Source organism: Wallemia mellicola (genome assembly GCF_000263375.1).
Source record: "Wallemia mellicola CBS 633.66 unplaced genomic scaffold WALSEscaffold_31, whole genome shotgun sequence".
NCBI lineage: Eukaryota > Fungi > Basidiomycota > Wallemiomycetes > Wallemiales > Wallemiaceae > Wallemia > Wallemia mellicola.
In genome coordinates this window covers 957-21,566 of record NW_006531988.1, presented here as the reverse complement: position 1 = coordinate 21,566, position 20,610 = coordinate 957, and the positions used below count along the sequence as shown (strand labels likewise).

Sequence of the window (20,610 nt, the reverse complement as noted above, 5' to 3'; positions counted from 1 at the left end):
ATATATTACTGTAATTTCTTCTTTTAACGTCACCCTCATCTAGAAAGATCAAGATGACCGATCAGACAATACTCACGTCTGAGGTAGTCAAAACGAGAGATCAGTACGGTAGATTACTAGTTAATCAATATCTACTACTCTCAGAGCTCGGTAAAGGCCAACACGGCCGTGTAAGGGAAGCTATTGATACAGAGACTAATGAAAGATTTGTGGGTAAAATACCTTTTACCTATATAATTTCTAATCTATACCACACAGGCTGTTAAAATTGTCGATAGATCTCCAAAGAAACGTTTACTCGGCTCGAAATCTCGTCCATCTACTGCAGACTCAAGTTTCAACAATCTGAATAAAAAACCAACAGACGAGAAGATCTGTAAAGAGATCGCGATATTGAAAAAGATAAGGCACGATAACGTCGTCAGGCTAAAGGAGATTATCGATGATGGTGCATCAAAGACAATCTACATGATATTGGAATTGATGGACGGTGGCGAAGTACAATGGAAGCAGGAGTCTTTCAATGATCTCGGAGATAGAATTTATTACCCAACAATGACGATCAATATCGCCAGATCCACTCTCACTGATGTTATCCTTGGCCTTGAATACCTGCACTATCAGGGTATTATCCACAGGGATATAAAACCAGCGAATTTATTATGGACTGCTGATCATAGAGTTAAAATCAGTGATTTTGGTGTTAGTCATTTCAGTTACGCTTTGCGGGCACAAAGTCCTGAACAGTCACCTTTATTTACTATGTCAACTATTGAGAATAAATCTGAAACTCAATTGGATAGCCCTCAATCTAGCTTAGAGTCCGAGCCTGTTTTTTCTGATCAAGATCTCGCTAAAACTGCCGGAAGTCCCGCTTTTTTCGCACCAGAGTTATGTTTCCAGCGTTCGTCAAGAAATACACCACGACCACCAATTACAAATGCGATAGACGTCTGGGCTTTAGGCGTTACTTTATATTGTTTACTCTTTGGCAACGTTCCTTTCACTGCTGAAAATGAGTATGCATTGTTTAACGTCATCCCAACTCAAGACGTGATTTATCCTCCTTATGCTGGATCAGATAGATTACCTATATACGAAACCGAGGAGGGAGCTCAGCTTCGTGATTTACTCGATAAACTTTTTGAGAAAGACCCAACCAAACGTATTACTCTAGCTCAGGTTAAGGTGTGTTAGAATCTTTTAATTATATACTTTTTTGACTCTCTATTTAGACACACCCATGGATTCTTCGTGGTATTCACGAACCTAATGAATGGTTGAAGCATACCGATGTTCATGCCTCACCAGCAGTCCAAGTTACTAATGAAGAGGTTGCTTCCGCATTAAATTTCAAAGGTCGTCTCAAACGCGGTTGGAGGCACATCGCTAATGCGTTTAACGCTGCGACTGGTGCAACGGGTAAACCACGTAGAGATTCAATCGCATCCAGTTATAATTATCATTCGCAGTCAGATTTAGACCCTACATCCGATGATAACAATCCATACGCACCTACATCTGCAATACATCAATTATATAAAGATCCTACACTACAAAATCAACCATCACAAAGTCGAAGATTCTCATTTTTATCAACTAATCCTCCTAATAACAGAGTAGAGGAAGCTAGCAATAATGTTCCAGTTATAGTTGCACCTCAACCTAGACTTGCAAGAGCAGCCTCAACGTCATCACAATCATCCAGAAGTCAGCAAAACCCATCAGATCCATCATCTCGCAGACAATCAATACATTATTTGTCATCATCTAGTGTTCTCCAATCACCGAATATGTCAATGTCAAATGAACTAGTTAGCTCACCGACATTTTCACCACAACAGAGCGTTCAAAGGAAACCAAGTCCCGTACCACCAGTACCCATGCTTAGAGGGAACTCTGACACATGCACTCTAAGTAGTACTGATTATGAACATGACACGTCCACTGTCAGTCGTAGTTCAGCAGCATCACCAGCTAGTGCCAAGAAAGGTAGCATTCGAGGATTTTTGAAAGGACTAACGTTGGGTAATCGAAAATCCTCAGTTTCATCCACAAATTCAAGATTGGGTGCTAGTGATTCACCTGAACAAAGAGAGTTCAGGAAAGTTTCTGCATCCTCATTATCACCATCATCAAATCAAGTCCATAGACCTGCAGCATTAGCAGCACCACCAGTCCAGCCACCATATGATGATGATGTGGATATAGATGTTCAATTATCTGGTCATTCTGATAGTAGTGACGATGAATTAGATGACGATAATGGTGGTACATTATCACATTCACAGTCTTCTAATTTACGTTCATCAATAATAGCAATAGATGATCAATCAGATGATGATAGCGATGATCCAAGTGAATTAAGTCAACCCACACATTATTGGACGAATAAAGGAGATGGTTGGAAGCATGTGGACATGACGCCAACACCCAATATTTCGAATGTACAATCAACTTCAGATTCAACACCACAATCATCAAGTATTGGTGGAAATGAATCAATGACAGATACAGCCTCACTTGCGACTTTTAAGTTGCAAAAAGATACATCGCAACAATCACATCAAGTTATCAAAACTTATGATGAAGTTGAAGAGTCATCTAGTAGTGAAGACGATGAACCAGATACATTAGAGATCACACCACGTAGATCGCGTACATCATCATTTGCAATAACATCACGTTCACCTTCAATGTCATTGAGTCCATCAAAGGTGAACCAATCTGCTAAATTGGCGCCACCCCCACCAGTATCAAACGAGTCAATAGATAAACCAAGAAATCAACTATAGACACACGTTCTTTAAACATTTAACTTTTATTTAAAAATACTTTCATTTGAAGCCAAAACAATCATACCCAACTCAAACAAACAATATTAGCATTCAATCATTATTTTGCATCTGGATCATCACATCAATCCCTTTTTATTAAATAACAACTGAACACTTTAAACTTTCACAACAACCACAGATTATCTTTGTAAAATTTTGTGATCTAATAACTTTCTATTTTTAAAAAAAACACATCAAATGTATGAACGATAATACATCAATGAGTAAGTAAGCGACTAACTTATGGAGCCAAGAGGTTCTCAAGGAATTCCTTTGAAGCTTGGCCAGATGGAGCAGACTTCTTAACGGTTGACTTTCTGTTCTTCTCTGACTTGAGGATTTCTTGACGACGCAATGATTGAGCGTATGGGTTAAGTCTGTAAAGAACACCCTTGTTACGGAGTGGGTTCTTCTTTTGTGTCCATGGACGTCTAGTTTGCTTTGGACCCTTTGGCTTAACAACTGATTGAATTTCATCTGAGTTGATGACACGGGTGATATCAGCGTTAGCAATCTTAGCGCGTGGGAGAGTGTAGCCGAGCTTTTGAGCGGATGGCTTGTCGAAGGTACCGAAGATTTCATCGAGTAACTTGAAGGCACCTTCAGTCCAGACGATGAATCTACCAATGTGACCACCTGGTGCTAATTGAAGGAGATTGAGACGACGAACGTTACATAATTCAACACCTGGCAAGTTACGGAAAGCCTTGGTGATACCCTTGTCCTCATCGTAGACAACCAATGGACCTCTACGTTGACGGTAACGACGGTTACGGTATTTACCCTTACCTGCGCGTCTACCACGTGAGTTTGATACCTTGACGACATCATCGTATGCGTCTACAGACTTCAACAAGTCAATAGCTTGCTTAGTCTTTTGGATAGACTCAGTTGATGATGGAACAACCAATGGAACTTCCTCGAGCTGCTCAACTCTGTGACCACGTGCAAGGACCAATGATGGGAGGGATGAACCAGCCAATGCTGAGACGACAGCGAAACGGCGTTGGTTTTGGTTGACCTTGACGTGCCACTTTCTCCAGACACGGGTTGGAGCGAACATACGTCCACCACGGCACATGTTACCGAAGGCAGCCTGTATTAAGTTTGTTAGAAATGGGTCTATAAAAGTCTAAAAATTTCACTCACTTGTCCAGAACGGTGAGTACCACCACCACCAACACGTGGAATACGTGCAACGGCACGACCAGTACCCCATGATTCAGCTGAGGTTTGTTCACCTGCTTGTGGGCTGACAGCGTATGGTTGACGCTTGTTCTTAGCAATTGACTTGTGAACAGCAGCGACAACATCCAAACGGATTGGTGCGGTCAAAACAGCTGGGAGTGGTACGGATGATGATGAGGCTTCACCACCGTGTACGTTGACGGTTGGACGAGCAGCTGACATTTTTCTTGAGGCTCTTTGTAGTCGTTGAAGAAGCCGTCGTATAAATTTGATTGGAAGGTCAATATTGTAGAAAAAAAATTTAGATATTTACAGTAATTCTACTTTATTATGAGTGTTCTATTAGACTTTATATTTATCATTCCCTTCTGCTCCTCTAATTTTGCTGCTGCTGACGTCGTACCGTATATCCCAGAAGAGAAGGCTGGTATGTTGATATTATGGTCTATTTATAATCTTATTAAGTTGTATTATGTTCATTAGCTTAGCGGTAGTTGCCAATTTGCATGAAAATTATCATACTACTTGGTGTACACTGAGACTCCTCTATCTAGACAAAATTGTGAGCTGTAAAGACAAAGATTAGCCATTCACTTACCTCGCATACCCACGCAATGTCGCACCTCTCTGAATCCAATTTCATTCACTAGAAGTGCTTCAAATTGACTAGGATCAATCGTCAATTTCTCAAATGTCGGTTTTAATTGCTAGAAGCAAAGTTAGTGAAACCATATAAAGAACAACTACGTACATGCATATCGCTGACTGCATTCTGATACGATTTGACAGGTTGAGCTTCTAATACGAGCTCACCACCTTCCTTTAGAGCTTCGTAGAGCTTCTTAAAAAATAGAATTAAACCATCGTCACCGCCATTCAAATGTATCCACTTTGTTATTGACAACGCTAGAATAACGTCATACCCATTGGTTTCCAGCTTTCCTTGCATTACGTCTAGCTTCTTGAACTCGATGTTGCATGGAAATGACGTCGAAGACTCTGGGAAAGGGAGGAATCCAAACATACTCGGCCTGTGTTGTCTTAGATAACGAAATGATATGCCTTATATCATACCCACATCGATAAAGGAAAGTAGCCTGTTTCAGCTACCTCGGTATCATCTTTACGCTTTCTCTTGCCCTTCTCATTACCCTCTATTGGTTTGCTCGTCGACCATGCAACCTTAAGTTCCTTTGTAGCGCGATGTATGAGTGCAGGATCTAAATCGACACCTAAGATGAACTTTGGAGAGAACTTTCTAGCTGTAAAAAGTTAAATTTGGTAGTGAATTGTGTTATAACGCACCAATTTCGATTGTTATTTTTCCTTCATTGCAACCAACATCCAGTATCTAGGAAACAATGAGATTTTATTGTAATATGTAACATAACATACATCCTTATCGCGTAATTTATCGCAAAAGTCACTTCCCAGTGCGTCTATTCTCGCGTCTGTACCATTCACAGTATTCTGTCTTTTAGAGTAGTAATCTAGGATATAAGGTTAACACTAGCGTATCGTAATTAAAAGCATCTTGCACTTTTATAATTCCCGTGTATGGGCGCTGTCATTTCTTAAACTTCAACTTCGATGTCTGGAAACAAGAGATCTCTAGATACGAGCGAAGATACAGCGTCAAAACGACTACGGAGGTGTGTATATTATCAAATTATATAACATTATCTAATCATTTACATTATAGCACTCCAGTAAGCTTATCTCTTTATTTATTATCTCATCTCTTACTCTTCAGGATGCACAACCTACGCAAGCTCAATCAGTGCAGGATAAATTAGCAGCAGCTAAAGCTAGAGTCGCTAAACTTACGGCTAGTTGGTCACAGCCTAATCAATCAAATCAATCAAATCAGGAAGCTGCACCTAAGACTGATCTCAATTCAGCCATTGCTAAAAGTAGGGCTGAAATAGCGCGTAAAACGCAAGAGATGAAAGAGCGTACTCAATCGCGTATAAATCCAAACGCAGACGCTAAAAGGACAGATATTAAAGCACCTGGAAGTGGTTTAGGTACAGCTAGCCATCCACTTCTAGCCACTTTAAGTGGTAGTGCATCCCCTGCGAATGTATCTGCCAACGCTCCTAAGTTTACGTCCATAAAGGTATTTTTTGCACTCTATGATGTGATCTATTCCTAATCGAAGTCATCCATAGGCTAACAAAGGGGCAACTCCAGCCGTTTCTTCAAACCCTTACCTTCAAGATCAAGGAGAAGATACTAACAGACGTAAACGTCAATTTGTCTTCTCACGACCAGGAAAATATATAGCTCAAGCTGATGCGGTACGCAATGAAGTAGGTACCGACTGTCAATCTCTTTCTCTTCCTCATGACCACGAAAGGCTAAATTAGAAGAACTTAAACGTAAAATAGATGAAAATGCCAGAAAAGCTGGTATCACAGGTGAATCTGAAGCCGCATCAGAGCGTGCTGTCAAGGTGGGGTTGATCTTAGGAACAATTGAACAACTCTAACAATTTCCATAGAGACCACCACCACCTGCTGTCGAATGGTGGGATCAACCTCTACTTCATAACCAAGAAGCATATCCTGAGGATCTCAACAAGGATGCAAAGATAGAAACTGAAGATTCTCTGATTACACTTTACGTTCAACATCCTATCCCTATACCAGCGCCTCACGATAGATCAAGATTTGCTAAGCTCGACTTGAAATTGACAAAGAAGGAAATGAAAAAGATGCGTAAACAGAGGAGACAAGCAGAGTTGAGTGATAAAAGGGATAGAATTAAGATGGGATTACTCCCTCCAGATCCACCAAAAGGTATGTATTCTATTTCATATCCAATTTGTTTAACATTGCTCTAGTCAAACTGTCAAACTTAATGCGTGTTTTAGCAAGTGATGCAATCCAGGATCCAACTAAGGTAGAAGCAAAGGTTCGCAGGGATATGCAAAAGCGTAAAATAGACCACGAACGTATGAATGAGGAGAATAAATTGACGAAAGAGCAAAGACACGAAAAGGATGAAAATAAACGTCTCGAGAATGAGAAGGCTAGAGGTACGCGTGGTGCAGTTTTCAAAATTAAGAATATGTCAAATCCGTCACATCAATTCAAAGTACGTAAGAATGCACAACAACATGGTCTTTCTGGATGTTGGTTACAAAATGAGAAATTCCATTTTATATATGTCGAAGGATCAGAAAAGAGTATGAAAGCTTACAAGAGACTAATGACTGTCCGCATTGATTGGACGGAGGAGACTAGGGGGCCCACTAATGATGAAGGAGAAGAGCAACCACAGTCACTGGCTGATAATTACTGTCATCTTATATGGGAGGGACCAACTCGAGATAGACTTTTTAACCGATTTATTACGAGGGAGATGCCGAGCGACAGGGAAGCGAAGGAGTTCTTAGGCGAATCACTAGCAGGATATTGGGATACAGCCAAGGTACAGACAGTTGAGTAATATACACAATGCATTTATATTTATTCAAAAGAAGTTTTCAAATTATGATAATTCGTGCCACTTCGAAATCTTCCGAATAGTGATAATTAATTAAGTATTCAGATAAGAATCTGGATGTTTTATAAACAACGGCAAACTTGCCGCGAATCTTTTTATATATCTCTTGGAAGAAGATCATCTGCTGATCCCATGTGATGATGAGGTAAGCCAGATGCAGGGGAGCTTGACAGCGATTTAAATTTCTACCCAATCGACTTTTTCCTTTTCTCAATTGAACTTTGAAGAACTAAAAGTGTGTAGTGTGATGAAATAAGTTTGTCTTACTAATGAGTAATAGGAATGCAATACACTCAAGTACTCGTCAACAACGGATGTAGCTGCAGCTGTAAGTTTTACATAAATATAGGAGACATAAGAACTAATAGTCTATCAGGTGGTGACAGCTGCCAATGTAAGTGATAGTCGATGTTGTAGTAACCTCGCTGATAGAAGTAAGGTGGCCAAACTTGCACTTGTGGCAAATAAGTCTTGATACGTTTTGACTATCGTCAACTGTAAATCACGATGAATCATACTGTTCTGATTATATGAGCGTTCTCTTTGTTTCTGATCTGATACCTTCCTTATTTGGTTTACATAATAAAACATCACCTTCTACCTTGAGTTAAGGTTAAGCGATTACCATCACAACTTAATATGTCGATCAATTACAACACCCACGCAAAGAGAGTGCGATACGCCAAGATACGCCAAAATGTAATAACTGGTATTTTGGCATTAATTATTGGTTTCATTCTCTTCCAAGTTCTTCAGACCAAGTTGGCAAATACCAAACCAAGAGTTACGCATTCAGATAGGCAAGTGTCACAATTATAGAAACATATTCGCTAACACGTTAAAGATACTCCCATGAATATAAATTTAGACCTGCAGCAAGTCCTATCGTGACGGAATACCTCGACGACGGTAGTATCAGATTGCGTGGTGCAAATTACCACGACACACATGCGGTCTGGAGAGATGAATTGTAGTTGCTCAAATTGTGTCTTTATTATTATTTATTTTACATGACGTGTTTGACTATTATTGTCCTGGAAGGAAGCTTCTCGAGATTAATCTAAGCATAGCTTGACGAGTAGGCATGTGAATGTATGCAAAATATCCACTAATAGGTACTTGAATGGGGCCAAAATACAAGGCTAGATGTTTTGTTGATGGGTTTAAAAAAGTAAACATATAAATGAAAATAAGCCACGCAAAAAGGCAAAAAGAAGCCGCCCAGTACTAGTGTTGCGCTACTACCGCTGAGCTACAGATGCGTGTGCATCTACCAGGACTCGAACCTGGGACCTCAACATGAACTTTAGGATTTCGGGATTTCCGCTATCCTATCGGCTTCTTGAAAGAGTGAAAGAAAGCTTAGAGGGAGACGGGACGGCTCAGAATAAAAAATCAGTTCAAATCTGGCCCAATGCTGCTGAAACTACCACCAGGAGACGCGGAATCATCCAAAAAGTACCAATAAATTAACCACAGCTCACAGCCTCTAGTTTATTTTTTATAAGAAATTTGCTGATGAGGCCTCAATCTTCTCTTATCAAGTGCCGCCAGGATGGTGAGTATAGGAGAGTGAAATGCCAACCGACGATCTAACGACCATAAGCGTATTGAGCACTGTTACTTCTGTTCTGGAAACGTATACCCAGGTCATGGTGAGTAGGAAGAATTCAGACCAGCGCAGCTAAATGAGAGTAGGAACCGCATTCGTGCGCAATGACAGTAAATACTTCAGATTCTGTTCATCAAAGTATGTCAAATTCATCGATTATTTGCTTAAACTGACTGTGAAAATAGGTGCCATAAGAACTTCAAGATGAAGCGTAACCCACGTAAGCTCAGATGGACTAAGGCTTTCCGTAAGGCTGCAGGTAAAGAAATGACAATCGTGAGTTTTATTCTCGTAAATCCTAATTAAACTCACAAGTTTGAAGGATTCAACTCTCGAATTTGAGAAGCGTAGACACGTACCAGTCAGATACAACAGACAATTAGTAGCAGCTACACTCAAGGCTATGAACAGAGTTGGTGAAATTCGTAAACGTCGTGAAGTCGCTTTCTGGAAGAACAGAATGGCCGCAAACTCACAAAGACGCAAATTGGCAGACAAGAAGGAGGTCTCAAAATCAATCAACCTTCTCCCTGGTATCAAAGCAAGCGCAAAAGCTGCTGCATCCGCTCAAACAGTCAAACAAAAGGTCAAAGTACCTGCCAAACGTTCAAATCTTGCTTCTGCAGGTGGATCTGGTCAGAAAATGAGCATGGACATGGACTAAAAAGTTCTATTAGAACGATTAGAAGTTTACATTCCTTCTCCATTCCTTTTTATCAGGTGGTACACAAGCTAATCTTTAATTTAACTATGCATCTTGTACAAATATCATGAATTAGACTTTCACTCGAGAGTGTTCTAATAATATTCGTTCTTCGAAGCTATCCGAGCGAGTTGATTGCGTTCACTTTTGAACAAAGCCATCAAGTTTTTTACTTGGGTGATTATTTCATTAGCTTCTCTCACACTCTCTGCTTCAAATTCGTATCGCTTAACGTGATTACCTCCACGCCAGAAATCAATTCTGAAATGTTGTTCACCTTTCTTAATCTGTTTGCACGTTTTAATGTTGGCTGCATGGTAAGAACGTGTTTTTGTGCTTGAATCAATAAGTGCAGCTTTCTGTTCAGGAGGCATCAAGTGTATCCAATCACCATCGATAGCCAAGACACGCTCATGTTTACCGACCAATCCCAATATACGTCTGTTGACTGTGTACTTCCTATAAGCTGATGTATAATCAAGCGCTGAATTTGTGCCTTGACGTGAACCTATCGTACTTCTTGGATCCTTACTCAAGCGCTTGAAGATTGATGCATTTGGATTAGTACTTCTAGCCATCTCCATACGCCTATCCAAACGCAGATCAGCGTCAATATGAGAGCGCTTGACGAGCATCAACGATGATACACCTTCTAATGAAGCAACTGTTCTGTCAAGTGGTATAACTAGAGCAGCAGACTTGACGAGTAACGCCCAGCTATTCGGATTCTTAAGGTTCTTCTTCGTACAAACCTGTGAATATGTTAATCAGACTTACTAAATGCAGTAGCTGTATAACCTACCATTTCCAATACGTCCTGTAAGTACATATCGCTCGGTACACTAACAGTGGTCGTGTAGCTGACATCGGCAGTTGGATGTACTTCTATTCTCAAGTAAACACTTGGAGCAAGTGAGCTACTGACACCAGCAGTTGCGCTTCTTGATAAAGTTGGTGTTATGATCTGATGGCTTTGCTCTATGGCTCCTTCTAAGGAAGATGAGGATGCGTTGGTTGGATTACTTGGAGCAAGTAATGGATTGCCAGTAGAACCATTACTGTTATTGCTATTGACCGTGCCAGTGAATGGATCCTCTGTTATCCGCGATTGACGGCGCTGCACTTTAGAAACCGCCAGTTGATTGGAACGAACTTAATTTTATTAGTAAATTAACTGTATCAAAAATACCACCTACCTTGAGCTGCTGTAGCTTCACATATTGCAAGCTCGTCAAATGAGAACTTTGATACCGGTCTCAGCCTATCCAATGCTTACAAACAGTTAGAATGCCATCACTTATCAATGTGAATACTCACCAGGGAAATCCTCGTCGACTTCACCATCTTCCTCAACTATTCTCAAATTCCAACCTTCGGGCGTCCATTTAATATCATCGGTGTTATTTCCTAGCATTTCCTTGCTATCTTTCTCTCGTTGTTCAACAAATAAGTACAATCCAAAACCAATCACCTCTTCACAAGTGGCATCTTTGCGTATTTGTACACGGATTGGTTCTCTTGGTTTGTTTGAGTGGGGGAAGTACAAGCTCAACTTCACAGAGGAGCCAATTTCAGAGGCGTCCATAGCAGCATAAAGCCTTCTGAATGGGTTATAGCTAACTTCTCTTCCGTTCTGAGAAGCTTTCTGGGCTTCTGTTTTGGTTTGTATGAGCTTACTTAGAGCAGAGACTGTACTTTGCTGAGGTGGATGTAGTGGTCGCTTCTTCAGTAAATCGGCTTTGGCATTATCTTTATCCTTTTCTTTGTTTATCTTTTGCAATATCCGCGGATCGACTTTACGATCGTCGATAGCATGAGCAGTGGTAGTGGTAGTAGAAACTGAGGCAGATCTAAATCTATTGGCAACCGCACTCTGGGGACTTTGCCGCGAGTCATTTGACTGCACTTGGGGCTGTTGTGTCTCCTGATTCAACTCCTCAACAGCACTTAGACTGTTACCTCTGGTCATTGTCAGTGGTCTTTTGCTATCTAGCAACCTTGACGTATTGTTGTGGACTGCCAATGCTAGAGGACTATGTGGTGGTTGTGCAACTGAAATTGGCGGACTATTTGTGGTCGTCTTGCTGAATTTGCCAATACTTGTCTGTTCATCTGGTATTTTGGATGCAATACGTGGAATTTGTTGTTGCCTGAAGTCATCCTCATCATCTGCATCAGCTGTAGAGGTACTAGTTCCTCTAGGCCTGGTCTCTAAGTAAGTATGGGTATTTCTAGTTTGCAATGGTATATCTGCACTTGAAAGTGTTTGTGAATTGACGTTGGTCAACAATGAATTGTTATTCGGTACTTGCGATGTGACATTGTATGAAGCGGATGATGGTGAAGTACCATTTCTAACTAATTGAGAATCATAATCAACTACGTAATCGTCCTCATCCTCATCCGATTGTATTGTTTGGATATTGTCGGTGTCAGACTCCTCATTATCCTCACCATGTACGATAACAGGTGGTGGCTCATCATGACTGGAATCTACATCGCTTTTTCCAGGTTTCAAATATCGTTGACGTTGCTCAACTGGAGCACGGCGCCTACCAGCGACATCCTGCGATAATCTAGCGTTTGTACGCATACTCAAAGCTAAAGAACGACCAGGTCCAACGATAGTCTGGGTATATTGTAAACTGGATCCTCGCGTTGCCGGTACGTCGTCAGGTTTGATGAGATCAGATGATTTTGAAGCTTGAGTGAGTGTGTAAGCATTATTTAACGTTGGTGACGCTGGAATATGCTCCATCTCTGGCCATCTCTCTACATCTGTCAATCCTGCTACGTTCAAGTATGGATTTGTCGATGATTTCGCTAATTTAAGTGGTGTAGATGGAGATACATGGCGTATGAATGCTAATCTTAGTAATTGTAAATGATAACTATAGCTATTTAGCTTTATCTCCTTATATTTCCTTACTTACTCCGTATCGCTCACTAAGCTCATAATCACGGTTATCAATCAAGGAGTTAATATCCATATAAAAAGAAATATGTACAAATTCCATCTATTTGTCTATAATTTATTGGTGGAAGATTGATGAACGCAAGTCACCTTCAAAGAGCGTTCTGATGTCGTCCATTGAGTAGTCGTTGGCCAATGCGAGCTCTAAATAGATCTTAGCTTGGGCAGCCTTTACGAAGCCAGATTTGATGTATGATGCTTCTGAGGCATCTTCCTTTGGAGCTGCTGCACCGTAAACTGGCCTAACGGGTGTTAATTTGACAATTTTGATAAAGTAGTTCAGTACTTACTTAGCACTAACGACAACTGGGATACCTTGTTCGACAATTGAGTTGATAGTGTCTTCAGCGAAAGTTGGAATGCTACCCTCACCAACACCTTGGATTACAATACCCTTGGCGTCTGAAGCAGCTACTGCAGCAATCAAAAGGTTGGTGTCAAAGTCTTGTGAGCCATAGATGACATCGACCTTTGGAAGAGCAGTATCGTTCTTCTTGAGTGTTTCATCAAGGTTGAAAGTTTTCTTAAAGAATGGCTGTGAAGCGGTGTAATAGAAGTATGGCTCATAGTTAAGGAAACCACCGATTTCTGCGTTCTCTTCTGAGAAAGCGTTCATGTTGTTTCTATGCAAATTAGTTTTTTTGTCTAAACAAACAGAGAATGTACTTACGCTTGCATCTTGCTAGTGTAGAAGGCCGATTGAATCTTGTCATTCAAAACAACCATAGCGCCTCTGTCCTTTGCGGTTTCGGAACCAGCGAGTGTGATGGCGTCGAGGAGGTTACCTGGGCCGTCTGGGCTAACAGCAGTACCTGGACGCATACCTGAAACGGATAAGAATAACCTCAAACAGTCGATAGTCTACTTACTAGCAGTAACAACGACTGGCTTGTTGCAGTTGATGAGAGAATCGAGGAGGAATGCGGTTTCCTCAGTGGTGTCTGTACCTTGAGTAATAACAACACCATCTTGATCTGCGTCTGGTGCGCAAAGAAGGTTATTTACGAGCTTAGCAATAGCAACCATGTCAGTAGAAACGATTGCTTCTGAAGCCAAGTTGCTGTATTGGATTGTAGATACATTGGCGCGTGTCTCGATATCTGGAATATCGCCGAGTATGTCTACAATTGGTCTAACACCAGCTTTGTAACCTGTGGTGTCGAAAGTTGAGCCGACACCAGCAATAGTACCACCAGTAGCGATAACGGTAACGTTTGGTACCTTTGGTTCTTCTTGGCGAGCCTTGAATGGTGCTGCAGCAGCGAAAGCAGCAGTAGTGAGGGTGGTCAAAGCTTGAAGACGCATCGGTGTTGGTGGTTTGTGATAAAGATCGTATCTTATCAAACTGAATCAATGAGTCCGTCGCTTAGATCGGTAACGAGCCAGTAGAGGATCGTTGCGAGGTCATGCGAGGCACGAGCGTTGTATAAAAATAACTCTTCCTTGTCGCTAGGTGTGTAATTTTATCAACATTTGGGAAATTCGCCGCTTCAAGCGCTTTTCCACGTATTTCATAGTCTTCTCTGCAGCATTGCCAAGAACCATTGTTAAAAGAATTATGTAAAAAGAAGATCGTGCATCGAACGTGCCTGTCTTTTAGTGTATTCTATCTCTCTGTGATACAAAACCTTAGTCGATTGTTCCAATACCGATCGCCGATATGTAGACAGGGTAAGTAACTCAGGGATTAATTTCACACAAAGATGCAATTATGTACGTCAACGAATTATCTCTATCGCATTTACATTTGCATCTTGAAAGTCGGAATAAAAGGTGGATATACATATATGTATATATATATGCGATATTAAGGTTTCCGTTGTCAAATGTTATTTTTACATGATTGCAGCACATTCAAGTGATAGGACCTGAAAGATAGCTTTATCTGGGATCTGTAATAATAAATTAAGTCTACATTATGCGTCATATCTTAAGCAGCACATCAGTAAGAGAATTTTGGAGGTTTCTCGACTTATACATGTATACATTATTTATTTTTCTCATTCAATCGAGTTTCTTTTATTTTCATCTGATTCATTCAAAAGGCACTTGTCGAAGTGGGAGCATACATTTCGAGAACCCTGCCATCGAGCGAATAAAGTAGTTTTCGTCTCGGATGGAAACAACTCTGAGGGGCAGCTTATGGAATGCACTGTTCCATGTTGTTGAGGTCAACAAATGAGAGCTCATTGGCACGTCCTCAAACCTATGCTGGCCTCCTTGAGACCAGGCAAAGATGAAATTGTCTTGTTGATGCTACAAACCTCAAAAATCGAAGGTACTTTCAAGTCATACTATTTGTTATCAAATACATCAACGGCATCTTCATTGGGAATGTCTTGTTCTTTTCAATTTTCAATCCTCCTCTAAGCGAATAGGCTAGATATTATCTCTTCCTTTAACAGAGCTTATTATTGATAGTCATATACGATGAAGGCTCTGTGTGACCGCCTAGTGATCCTGCCGCACAAGTTGCGTCATCTTCTACCGGCAAGTCTCTGGTCGATTACAATCCAAACCTTTAACTACTTGGAGCATTTGCTTGAATTTAATTTTTGAGGGTGTTGATCCTCATGCAACCAGTGTCTCAATTTGTCTTTTACTACCATGGATATTTCCCTGGACAACGTAGAGCAGAGTGGAAGTACTATGGAAGCCAAAGGAAGACCTATAAATACAACAGAAGCATTTATTCTAAATGGCTGTGGATTCCTAGGTCTTTGAAAAACGGATATCAGGCCGTTATTATCTAGACCACCCCCCATCATAGAACTTGTGGTTTCTGATTTAAACCATCACCAATAGTGTGTACAGCTTGTAAATTTGTGATGAATAATAAAATTTCAGCAACAAGTGGATAATTTTAATAGATAACATATTCTCACGATTGGTCGTGTTTTAAATTAAAGACTTGTTTTGAAAAGCTTTTTAAATTCGAAAGATCTTGAAAGAAAATCAAGTGTATTTGGGTGATTGTGTAATTCACAAAGCCTTCCGTGAAATGGCCAGATAATTCTCCGTTTTGCGTCATATAACGCTTTCCATTTGAATAAATATCATTGATGAAGCGACAGTTTAGAGAGGATACCCATATGAGAACGACTCTTTTGGAACTTTTTTTCTCACTTATGTTTAAACTTTAGGTGCTTGTGATCTGATTCATTTTGATGTTATGTCCCGACGCAAGTCTCAAGAATGCAGGCGCGTGATGACTATTCTCGTGATCTTCTTGAAGTCAGTTCAGTGGCCCTTGTTATGCACGCACCTTAGAATGTCGACTTTCGATTTAGACGACATCTTTTTAATATGATAATGATGAAATGTAAATATATTAAACGATTCAAAGTCCAACTGCATCCACTGTTAGTTCTTATGTATGATGATTTAGATGGTGTTCTTTTCTGCACGTTGATCATTTTTAATCATTAATTCTATGGCATTGTTCTTTGTGATTTTTTATGAACAACTCACAGAATGCCTTGTTTGTACGTGTATCTTTCGATTTGTGACTTCCATACATTATGCTCGCTTTCTTTAGATATTGTGATAAAATTTGACGTGGTTTGCATTTTTAGTTATGATATTAGGTGTTTCATAACGTTTCTGAGCCAAGTTGCTGTATTTGAACTATGTTTAATTGCCCTATATTCCGCTTCACCTGTGCTTTTGGCCACACATTTGCTGGTCCACGTTGTTGATCCTCCTGAGTATTCACATACACAGCTGTTGGTTGATCTTGCTGTATCCCAGCATAAACTTCGTCTACATGACCTTTGATGTCTTTATGTAGTATTACTCCTTTACGTATCCATCTAAATGTTGCGCCTTTCTCCTGGATTCTATTTGGTGGGTTTTTGAGTTAGCCATATATCTTGCCTTACGGTGTTTCAATCGTTTGACACCAGGGTTTTGAGGGTATCCACTGCACATACTGGTTGTAAATAATGTATCCGATCTTGAAGCTGGCGCTATCCAATCGAATTTTCCTAATGCTTGTGCGTATGCTTTAGTTGTCATTCCATCATTGTGATCTTACGATATTTTGGGATTCCTCGTTGGATAGTATGAGATTAGTGCTCATTGTAATACTTTCTCTCCTTATGCCTTGTAATTTATAACCTCCATTGCCTTAGCGATATATTCTGACTGTTCTAGAGTAGCGATACCCCTGAATTGATCATAGTTCACCTTCATACCTGGTATGTGGTTGACATTTCGAAGTTTTTTTTGTTTCAAATTCGTGTTTTGCTTTAGACTTAATTTTGTTTGTGTTACGGTTGTTATGAGTATAATCAGGTCATCTACGTCTATGTCAGGAATTTCTCAACAAATAGTTCCAACTTCTAACGCAGTTAGTAAGAGTTCAGCACGGTCTTATGCTCAAATAGCTGGAAATGGTAATAAGGGTAGGGCGCGAAGCCATCTACCGATGAATACATATGAGAGGATTATCTGAGCAGTTGGAAACGCTTGAATTGAATAAAGATTCTGAATTTTACTTGCCTCTAACAAGAGCACAGGTTTAGGAATCGAATCGACACAAGCTGCCCAAGAGAGACTATGTTTGGAATAAACTGGGATCCTTAGATATCTTGGTCCTATTTTAATATTTAGTTTACTAATATTTCAAATCTAGCTGTTTTTATATACATCGTATTTGTTTATTTATTCATTTTTATATATATGAGAGCTTAAATTGTATACGCACAACTGCTGCACAACCAGCTCCCTCCAACAGCCCAGCTATTATCTTTCCTGGCTTTGTAAACTGGGTATACAAGCGTTAAAACAATCACCTGGTTTCGCCGTTTTGCTTTCCTCTATCGACTCTTGCACTCGGGACTGGGCTACTTCTGAGTTCACTCCCGCCCATGCGGTATATAACATATTGGACAAAAGCAAAACTGAGCATAAGACCAACTTTGTTTCTAAAGTTTTCGGACATGTCGTGATAGAACAATATCATCTCTTGTGATAAGGTTGAGAGGTGATTATGGTAAAAGTTTTTCATTACATTCGTAAATGATTTATATATTATCATACAAAGGTTTATAAGTACAGGATAAAATGTATTCTTATCCGCTCAAGCCTTTGAACTTGAGAACTTTGTGACGGACTTAAAACCTTCTGAAATGGCGTGCTTGGAAAGGTCACTAAGGAGTATAAGACAGACGGAAAGTTGGATTTCATATGATAAAACGGTTGACTTTTTGTTTGTTGAAATCCAAATATTGGGCCTGAACATATAGAGTCAACCAAGAAATGAAACACAGACGTGTTCCACAGACTGAAGGGAGACAATGATGGATCAAAGCTACGATAAGAGACAATATGAGAATCATAAAGACTATGAGCATATACAGCTAGACATGAACGCGGCCAAGTAATACTGTATAAAGAGTAAAAGGAACGAGAATAGTGAAACACTGGAATATATACACATGAGAAAAAAATTGTACAGTAAGAACCACCTAAGATGAATCCTATTCATGTAACAGTAACGTCATTATCTTTTTTGCTCACGTGTTTTTATCAAGTAGTTGATTGACTGAGGTGATTTTAATTGGTGAATCAACTTTAAAATGATTCTTAAAATTGCTAATGATTTGCTCTACGAAATCATCGTAACTAAGTTTTTTTGAATGTATTTAAATATTCCACATTTTTACTATATTTTTGAGGCATCGATTGTAATGCCCTTTTTTCTCTTGTTTCTCCAAGGTCAAGTCTTAATTTCTGCAACATATAATCAAAACCGACAATACCGCTGCCTTAACAAACATCCTCAACCCCGGATCTATCACTGGCCTCAAACACACAAGAGTACAATATCATGCGGGTAAAGAAAGACACGAACAAAAAGAAATAGAGGTAAAGGGAATTCGCACTCATAATAAATTGGCCGACATCTTTATTTAAGCACTAAATGGAAATCAACTACGATTATTATGTAAAGGAATGGGCATCAACATATCCAAGATGAATGCCAAGGCTCGCTAAAGTTGAGGACTTCGGGGAACATGTGGACAGTAAAGACTATATAAGACCATTTTGTACAAAAAGATAACATAACACGTATATATAACGTAACATATTTTTCTCAAAAAAAAAAACTTCAAACTAGCTTTTAATTAAAGGGCTCTCATATTAGTTTGTAGAATATATCGTGGTTGATGGTATATCAGATAATAATAACATGGTTGGAAGATCGTCCCGTATTCGTTTTATCAAATCTACCTCGATTTTTTATACCATTCTTTATATGCTATGTTCAGCTGCATATGTGGAAGGAGCTTCAAAGCACGACTTTCTTCAAAACCGCAGTTCTAAGGGGCTGTTATATTATTATAATGCTACTGGTAACGCTGATTATGATAAAGGTGGAGATCACTACGATGTTTTGAGAGTCCTTGGATGATATCATTTACGATTTGGATGAACGTTATCCCATTACTCAGGATGGGGAAGTAAATTATACCTCAATTTATACAGTAGGAGGTGATTTGTATAAAGTAATAAGTGATGCTGATGCAGAAACGGGAGCTCTGAACAAGAAGCTAGCTATGAGAGCCTGTTGTGCCGATCATTATAGTAAGAGAGACCAATCTACCGGCTATAGTCCCCTAAGACCTAATCATGCTGATGCTGCTGTAATGTCTGTACCCCCAGAAGAAGCAGAACAAAAGGATTTGGATACATTGATCTATGATAACAGGACCAATCCCGAACAGCAAGCAATAATGGTGAGAGATATTGAAAACGGTCGATATGTACCAGGTTCACCTAGAGCTTCAGCTTGGTGGCAGACTATTGTAGGAGGTACAGTGGACAGTTTCTTGAGTAATCTTTTATGGAATTTGGCCGACAGGGCGCACCAAGAAGGCTATTCCAGTAGAAATTGCTTTGATCAGGTTAGCACTTGGCTTGATGATACTTATAAGATGTCTTTCCAGGTCAGAGGAGCAGGAAATTGTGGTACTGATGCTGAAACCCAAACAATTTATGATGCTCTGATTGAAATAGTTGATAAGTGGAGAGAAAGACAGGCTAGAAGAGCATGTGAAACTATAGACATGAGGGAGGTGGAAGGCTTGAATTTGCTATGTCGTCGACAGGACAACCCGTTTATGAAATATTCTACCAAGATAAGGAGTTTTACGCCTGTAAAGGAAATGAACACAGTCAACCCACTTGTGAAAAAGTACACTCTCTCCATGATGAGTTGTAGCTTATACAACATTTAGGATAATTACTGCAGGATGTAGAAAGGTACTTAGGTGTTGTACGGTTCCAAGTAGATAACCTAATCTCCATTTGAAAAATATGTTAATGAAAAACAAAACAAGCTAAAAAATATATAACAAAAAGATATATATAAAATATAATAAAGTATACTAGTTTACAAATAAATAAGCTAGGATGAAATAAATAAAATAATATAAAACCAACAGACCGGAGCTACTTTCCACCTTTTAAATGGAAGAGGTTGCACGCCGACTCCAAGTGTAGACGTTACCTATGATGCTCTTACCGGTGCTGTGACCTCTTTTAGAGCAAAGCATGCTAGTAAGGCATGTTTCACTCTCACTAATGGAGACAATTGGGAAGCCTATATGTCTATGTCTCTTACACCATTACCAGCAAATAAAATAGAGTGTGATTCAAGGAGGTGGTACTCATGTAGCATACGGGAAATGGCGCCGTAACATGTATTCCGCAAATGATTAAAGTTAAGTTATGATTACATCATAACGTCATGCTATCACCAATAATCATTTGAAGTTGT

At 39.8% G+C, this 20,610-nt stretch overlaps 10 protein-coding genes and 1 non-coding gene across 11 annotated transcripts; 4 read left to right on the top strand and 7 right to left on the bottom strand.

Annotated features, from left to right (window-relative positions):
* Positions 1–28: 28 nt before the first annotated feature.
* On the top strand, positions 29–2,961 carry WALSEDRAFT_61540 (kinase-like protein). Its single transcript, XM_006960595.1, has 3 exons — positions 29–209; positions 259–1,188; positions 1,236–2,961. Exons 1-3 carry the CDS (start codon positions 54–56, stop codon positions 2,793–2,795), a joined length of 2,646 nt encoding a protein of 881 aa, XP_006960657.1. The 5' UTR covers positions 29–53; the 3' UTR covers positions 2,796–2,961.
* Positions 2,962–3,078: 117 nt separating this feature from the next.
* On the bottom strand, positions 3,079–4,247 carry WALSEDRAFT_30494 (hypothetical protein; the record flags this gene model as incomplete). Its single annotated transcript, XM_006960594.1, has 2 exons — positions 3,079–3,933; positions 3,987–4,247. 2 exons carry the CDS (start codon positions 4,245–4,247, stop codon positions 3,079–3,081), a joined length of 1,116 nt encoding a protein of 371 aa, XP_006960656.1.
* Positions 4,248–4,295: 48 nt separating this feature from the next.
* On the bottom strand, positions 4,296–5,608 carry WALSEDRAFT_58817 (Bin3-domain-containing protein). The gene is made up of 7 exons (XM_006960593.1): positions 5,566–5,608; positions 5,421–5,515; positions 5,331–5,376; positions 5,104–5,287; positions 4,777–5,056; positions 4,624–4,732; positions 4,296–4,575 (listed from the first exon to the last, which is right to left on the bottom strand). The coding sequence occupies exons 1-7, from the start codon at positions 5,594–5,596 to the stop codon at positions 4,547–4,549; spliced, it is 774 nt and encodes a 257-aa protein (XP_006960655.1). The 5' UTR covers positions 5,597–5,608; the 3' UTR covers positions 4,296–4,546.
* Positions 5,609–5,623: 15 nt separating this feature from the next.
* On the top strand, positions 5,624–8,132 carry WALSEDRAFT_49230 (Pre-mRNA-splicing factor 3). Its single transcript, XM_006960592.1, has 10 exons — positions 5,624–5,677; positions 5,728–5,734; positions 5,779–6,144; positions 6,197–6,337; positions 6,385–6,480; positions 6,529–6,826; positions 6,871–7,770; positions 7,816–7,863; positions 7,912–8,054; positions 8,106–8,132. The coding sequence occupies exons 3-7, from the start codon at positions 5,971–5,973 to the stop codon at positions 7,476–7,478; spliced, it is 1,317 nt and encodes a 438-aa protein (XP_006960654.1). The 5' UTR covers positions 5,624–5,677; positions 5,728–5,734; positions 5,779–5,970; the 3' UTR covers positions 7,479–7,770; positions 7,816–7,863; positions 7,912–8,054; positions 8,106–8,132.
* A 668-nt stretch (positions 8,133–8,800) lies between these two features.
* Positions 8,801–8,874, bottom strand: WALSEDRAFT_t98. Its single transcript has one exon. It is a non-coding gene; the product is annotated as a tRNA-Phe (tRNA).
* Positions 8,875–9,084: 210 nt separating this feature from the next.
* Positions 9,085–11,003, top strand: WALSEDRAFT_61539 (hypothetical protein). The gene is made up of 6 exons (XM_006960591.1): positions 9,085–9,093; positions 9,142–9,190; positions 9,234–9,285; positions 9,333–9,423; positions 9,470–10,600; positions 10,652–11,003. The coding sequence occupies exons 1-5, from the start codon at positions 9,091–9,093 to the stop codon at positions 9,809–9,811; spliced, it is 537 nt and encodes a 178-aa protein (XP_006960653.1). The 5' UTR covers positions 9,085–9,090; the 3' UTR covers positions 9,812–10,600; positions 10,652–11,003.
* Positions 9,470–12,806, bottom strand: WALSEDRAFT_70708 (SIN1-domain-containing protein; the record flags this gene model as incomplete). The annotated part of the gene is made up of 5 exons (XM_006960590.1): positions 9,470–10,602; positions 10,653–11,002; positions 11,047–11,121; positions 11,168–12,741; positions 12,784–12,806. 5 exons carry the CDS (start codon positions 12,804–12,806, stop codon positions 9,946–9,948), a joined length of 2,679 nt encoding a protein of 892 aa, XP_006960652.1. The 3' UTR covers positions 9,470–9,945.
* A 55-nt stretch (positions 12,807–12,861) lies between these two features.
* On the bottom strand, positions 12,862–14,132 carry WALSEDRAFT_34136 (L-asparaginase, type II; the record flags this gene model as incomplete). The annotated part of the gene is made up of 4 exons (XM_006960589.1): positions 12,862–13,066; positions 13,115–13,447; positions 13,495–13,648; positions 13,694–14,132. 4 exons carry the CDS (start codon positions 14,127–14,129, stop codon positions 12,883–12,885), a joined length of 1,107 nt encoding a protein of 368 aa, XP_006960651.1. The 3' UTR covers positions 12,862–12,882.
* A 2,967-nt stretch (positions 14,133–17,099) lies between these two features.
* On the bottom strand, positions 17,100–18,112 carry WALSEDRAFT_49225 (hypothetical protein). Its single transcript, XM_006960587.1, has 3 exons — positions 17,475–18,112; positions 17,173–17,422; positions 17,100–17,125 (listed from the first exon to the last, which is right to left on the bottom strand). The coding sequence occupies exon 1, from the start codon at positions 17,863–17,865 to the stop codon at positions 17,617–17,619; it is 249 nt and encodes an 82-aa protein (XP_006960649.1). The 5' UTR covers positions 17,866–18,112; the 3' UTR covers positions 17,100–17,125; positions 17,173–17,422; positions 17,475–17,616.
* WALSEDRAFT_22711 (hypothetical protein) lies at positions 17,908–18,069 on the bottom strand (the record flags this gene model as incomplete). Its single annotated transcript, XM_006960588.1, has 1 exon — positions 17,908–18,069. The coding sequence occupies one exon, from the start codon at positions 18,067–18,069 to the stop codon at positions 17,908–17,910; it is 162 nt and encodes a 53-aa protein (XP_006960650.1).
* An 845-nt stretch (positions 18,113–18,957) lies between the features above and the next one.
* WALSEDRAFT_61537 (hypothetical protein) lies at positions 18,958–20,359 on the top strand. The gene has a single exon (XM_006960586.1). The coding sequence runs from the start codon at positions 19,388–19,390 to the stop codon at positions 20,066–20,068; it is 681 nt and encodes a 226-aa protein (XP_006960648.1). The 5' UTR covers positions 18,958–19,387; the 3' UTR covers positions 20,069–20,359.
* Positions 20,360–20,610: the final 251 nt, after the last annotated feature.

Coding starts and splice junctions, on each gene's coding strand:
- WALSEDRAFT_61540 (XM_006960595.1), top strand. CDS start 54: ATGACCGATCAGACAATACTCACGTCTGAGGTAGTCAAAACGAGAGAT. Junction 210..258: donor CAGAGACTAATGAAAGATTT/GTGGGTAAAATA, acceptor TATACCACACAG/GCTGTTAAAATTGTCGATAG. Junction 1,189..1,235: donor TTACTCTAGCTCAGGTTAAG/GTGTGTTAGAAT, acceptor CTCTCTATTTAG/ACACACCCATGGATTCTTCG.
- WALSEDRAFT_58817 (XM_006960593.1), bottom strand. CDS start 5,596: ATGACAGCGCCCATACACGGGAATTATAAAA. Junction 5,377..5,420: donor ATAAATTACGCGATAAGGAT/GTATGTTATGTT, acceptor ATTGTTTCCTAG/ATACTGGATGTTGGTTGCAA. Junction 4,576..4,623: donor ACATTGCGTGGGTATGCGAG/GTAAGTGAATGG, acceptor AATTTTGTCTAG/ATAGAGGAGTCTCAGTGTAC.
- WALSEDRAFT_49230 (XM_006960592.1), top strand. CDS start 5,971: ATGAAAGAGCGTACTCAATCGCGTATAAATCCAAACGCAGACGCTAAA. Junction 6,338..6,384: donor CTGATGCGGTACGCAATGAA/GTAGGTACCGAC, acceptor TGACCACGAAAG/GCTAAATTAGAAGAACTTAA. Junction 6,481..6,528: donor CATCAGAGCGTGCTGTCAAG/GTGGGGTTGATC, acceptor CAATTTCCATAG/AGACCACCACCACCTGCTGT.
- WALSEDRAFT_61539 (XM_006960591.1), top strand. Junction 9,191..9,233: donor AAACGTATACCCAGGTCATG/GTGAGTAGGAAG, acceptor AAATGAGAGTAG/GAACCGCATTCGTGCGCAAT. Junction 9,286..9,332: donor TTCAGATTCTGTTCATCAAA/GTATGTCAAATT, acceptor CTGTGAAAATAG/GTGCCATAAGAACTTCAAGA.
- WALSEDRAFT_49225 (XM_006960587.1), bottom strand. CDS start 17,865: ATGATAATATATAAATCATTTACGAATGTAATGAAAAACTTTTACCAT.
- WALSEDRAFT_61537 (XM_006960586.1), top strand. CDS start 19,388: ATGAGAGCCTGTTGTGCCGATCATTATAGTAAGAGAGACCAATCTACC.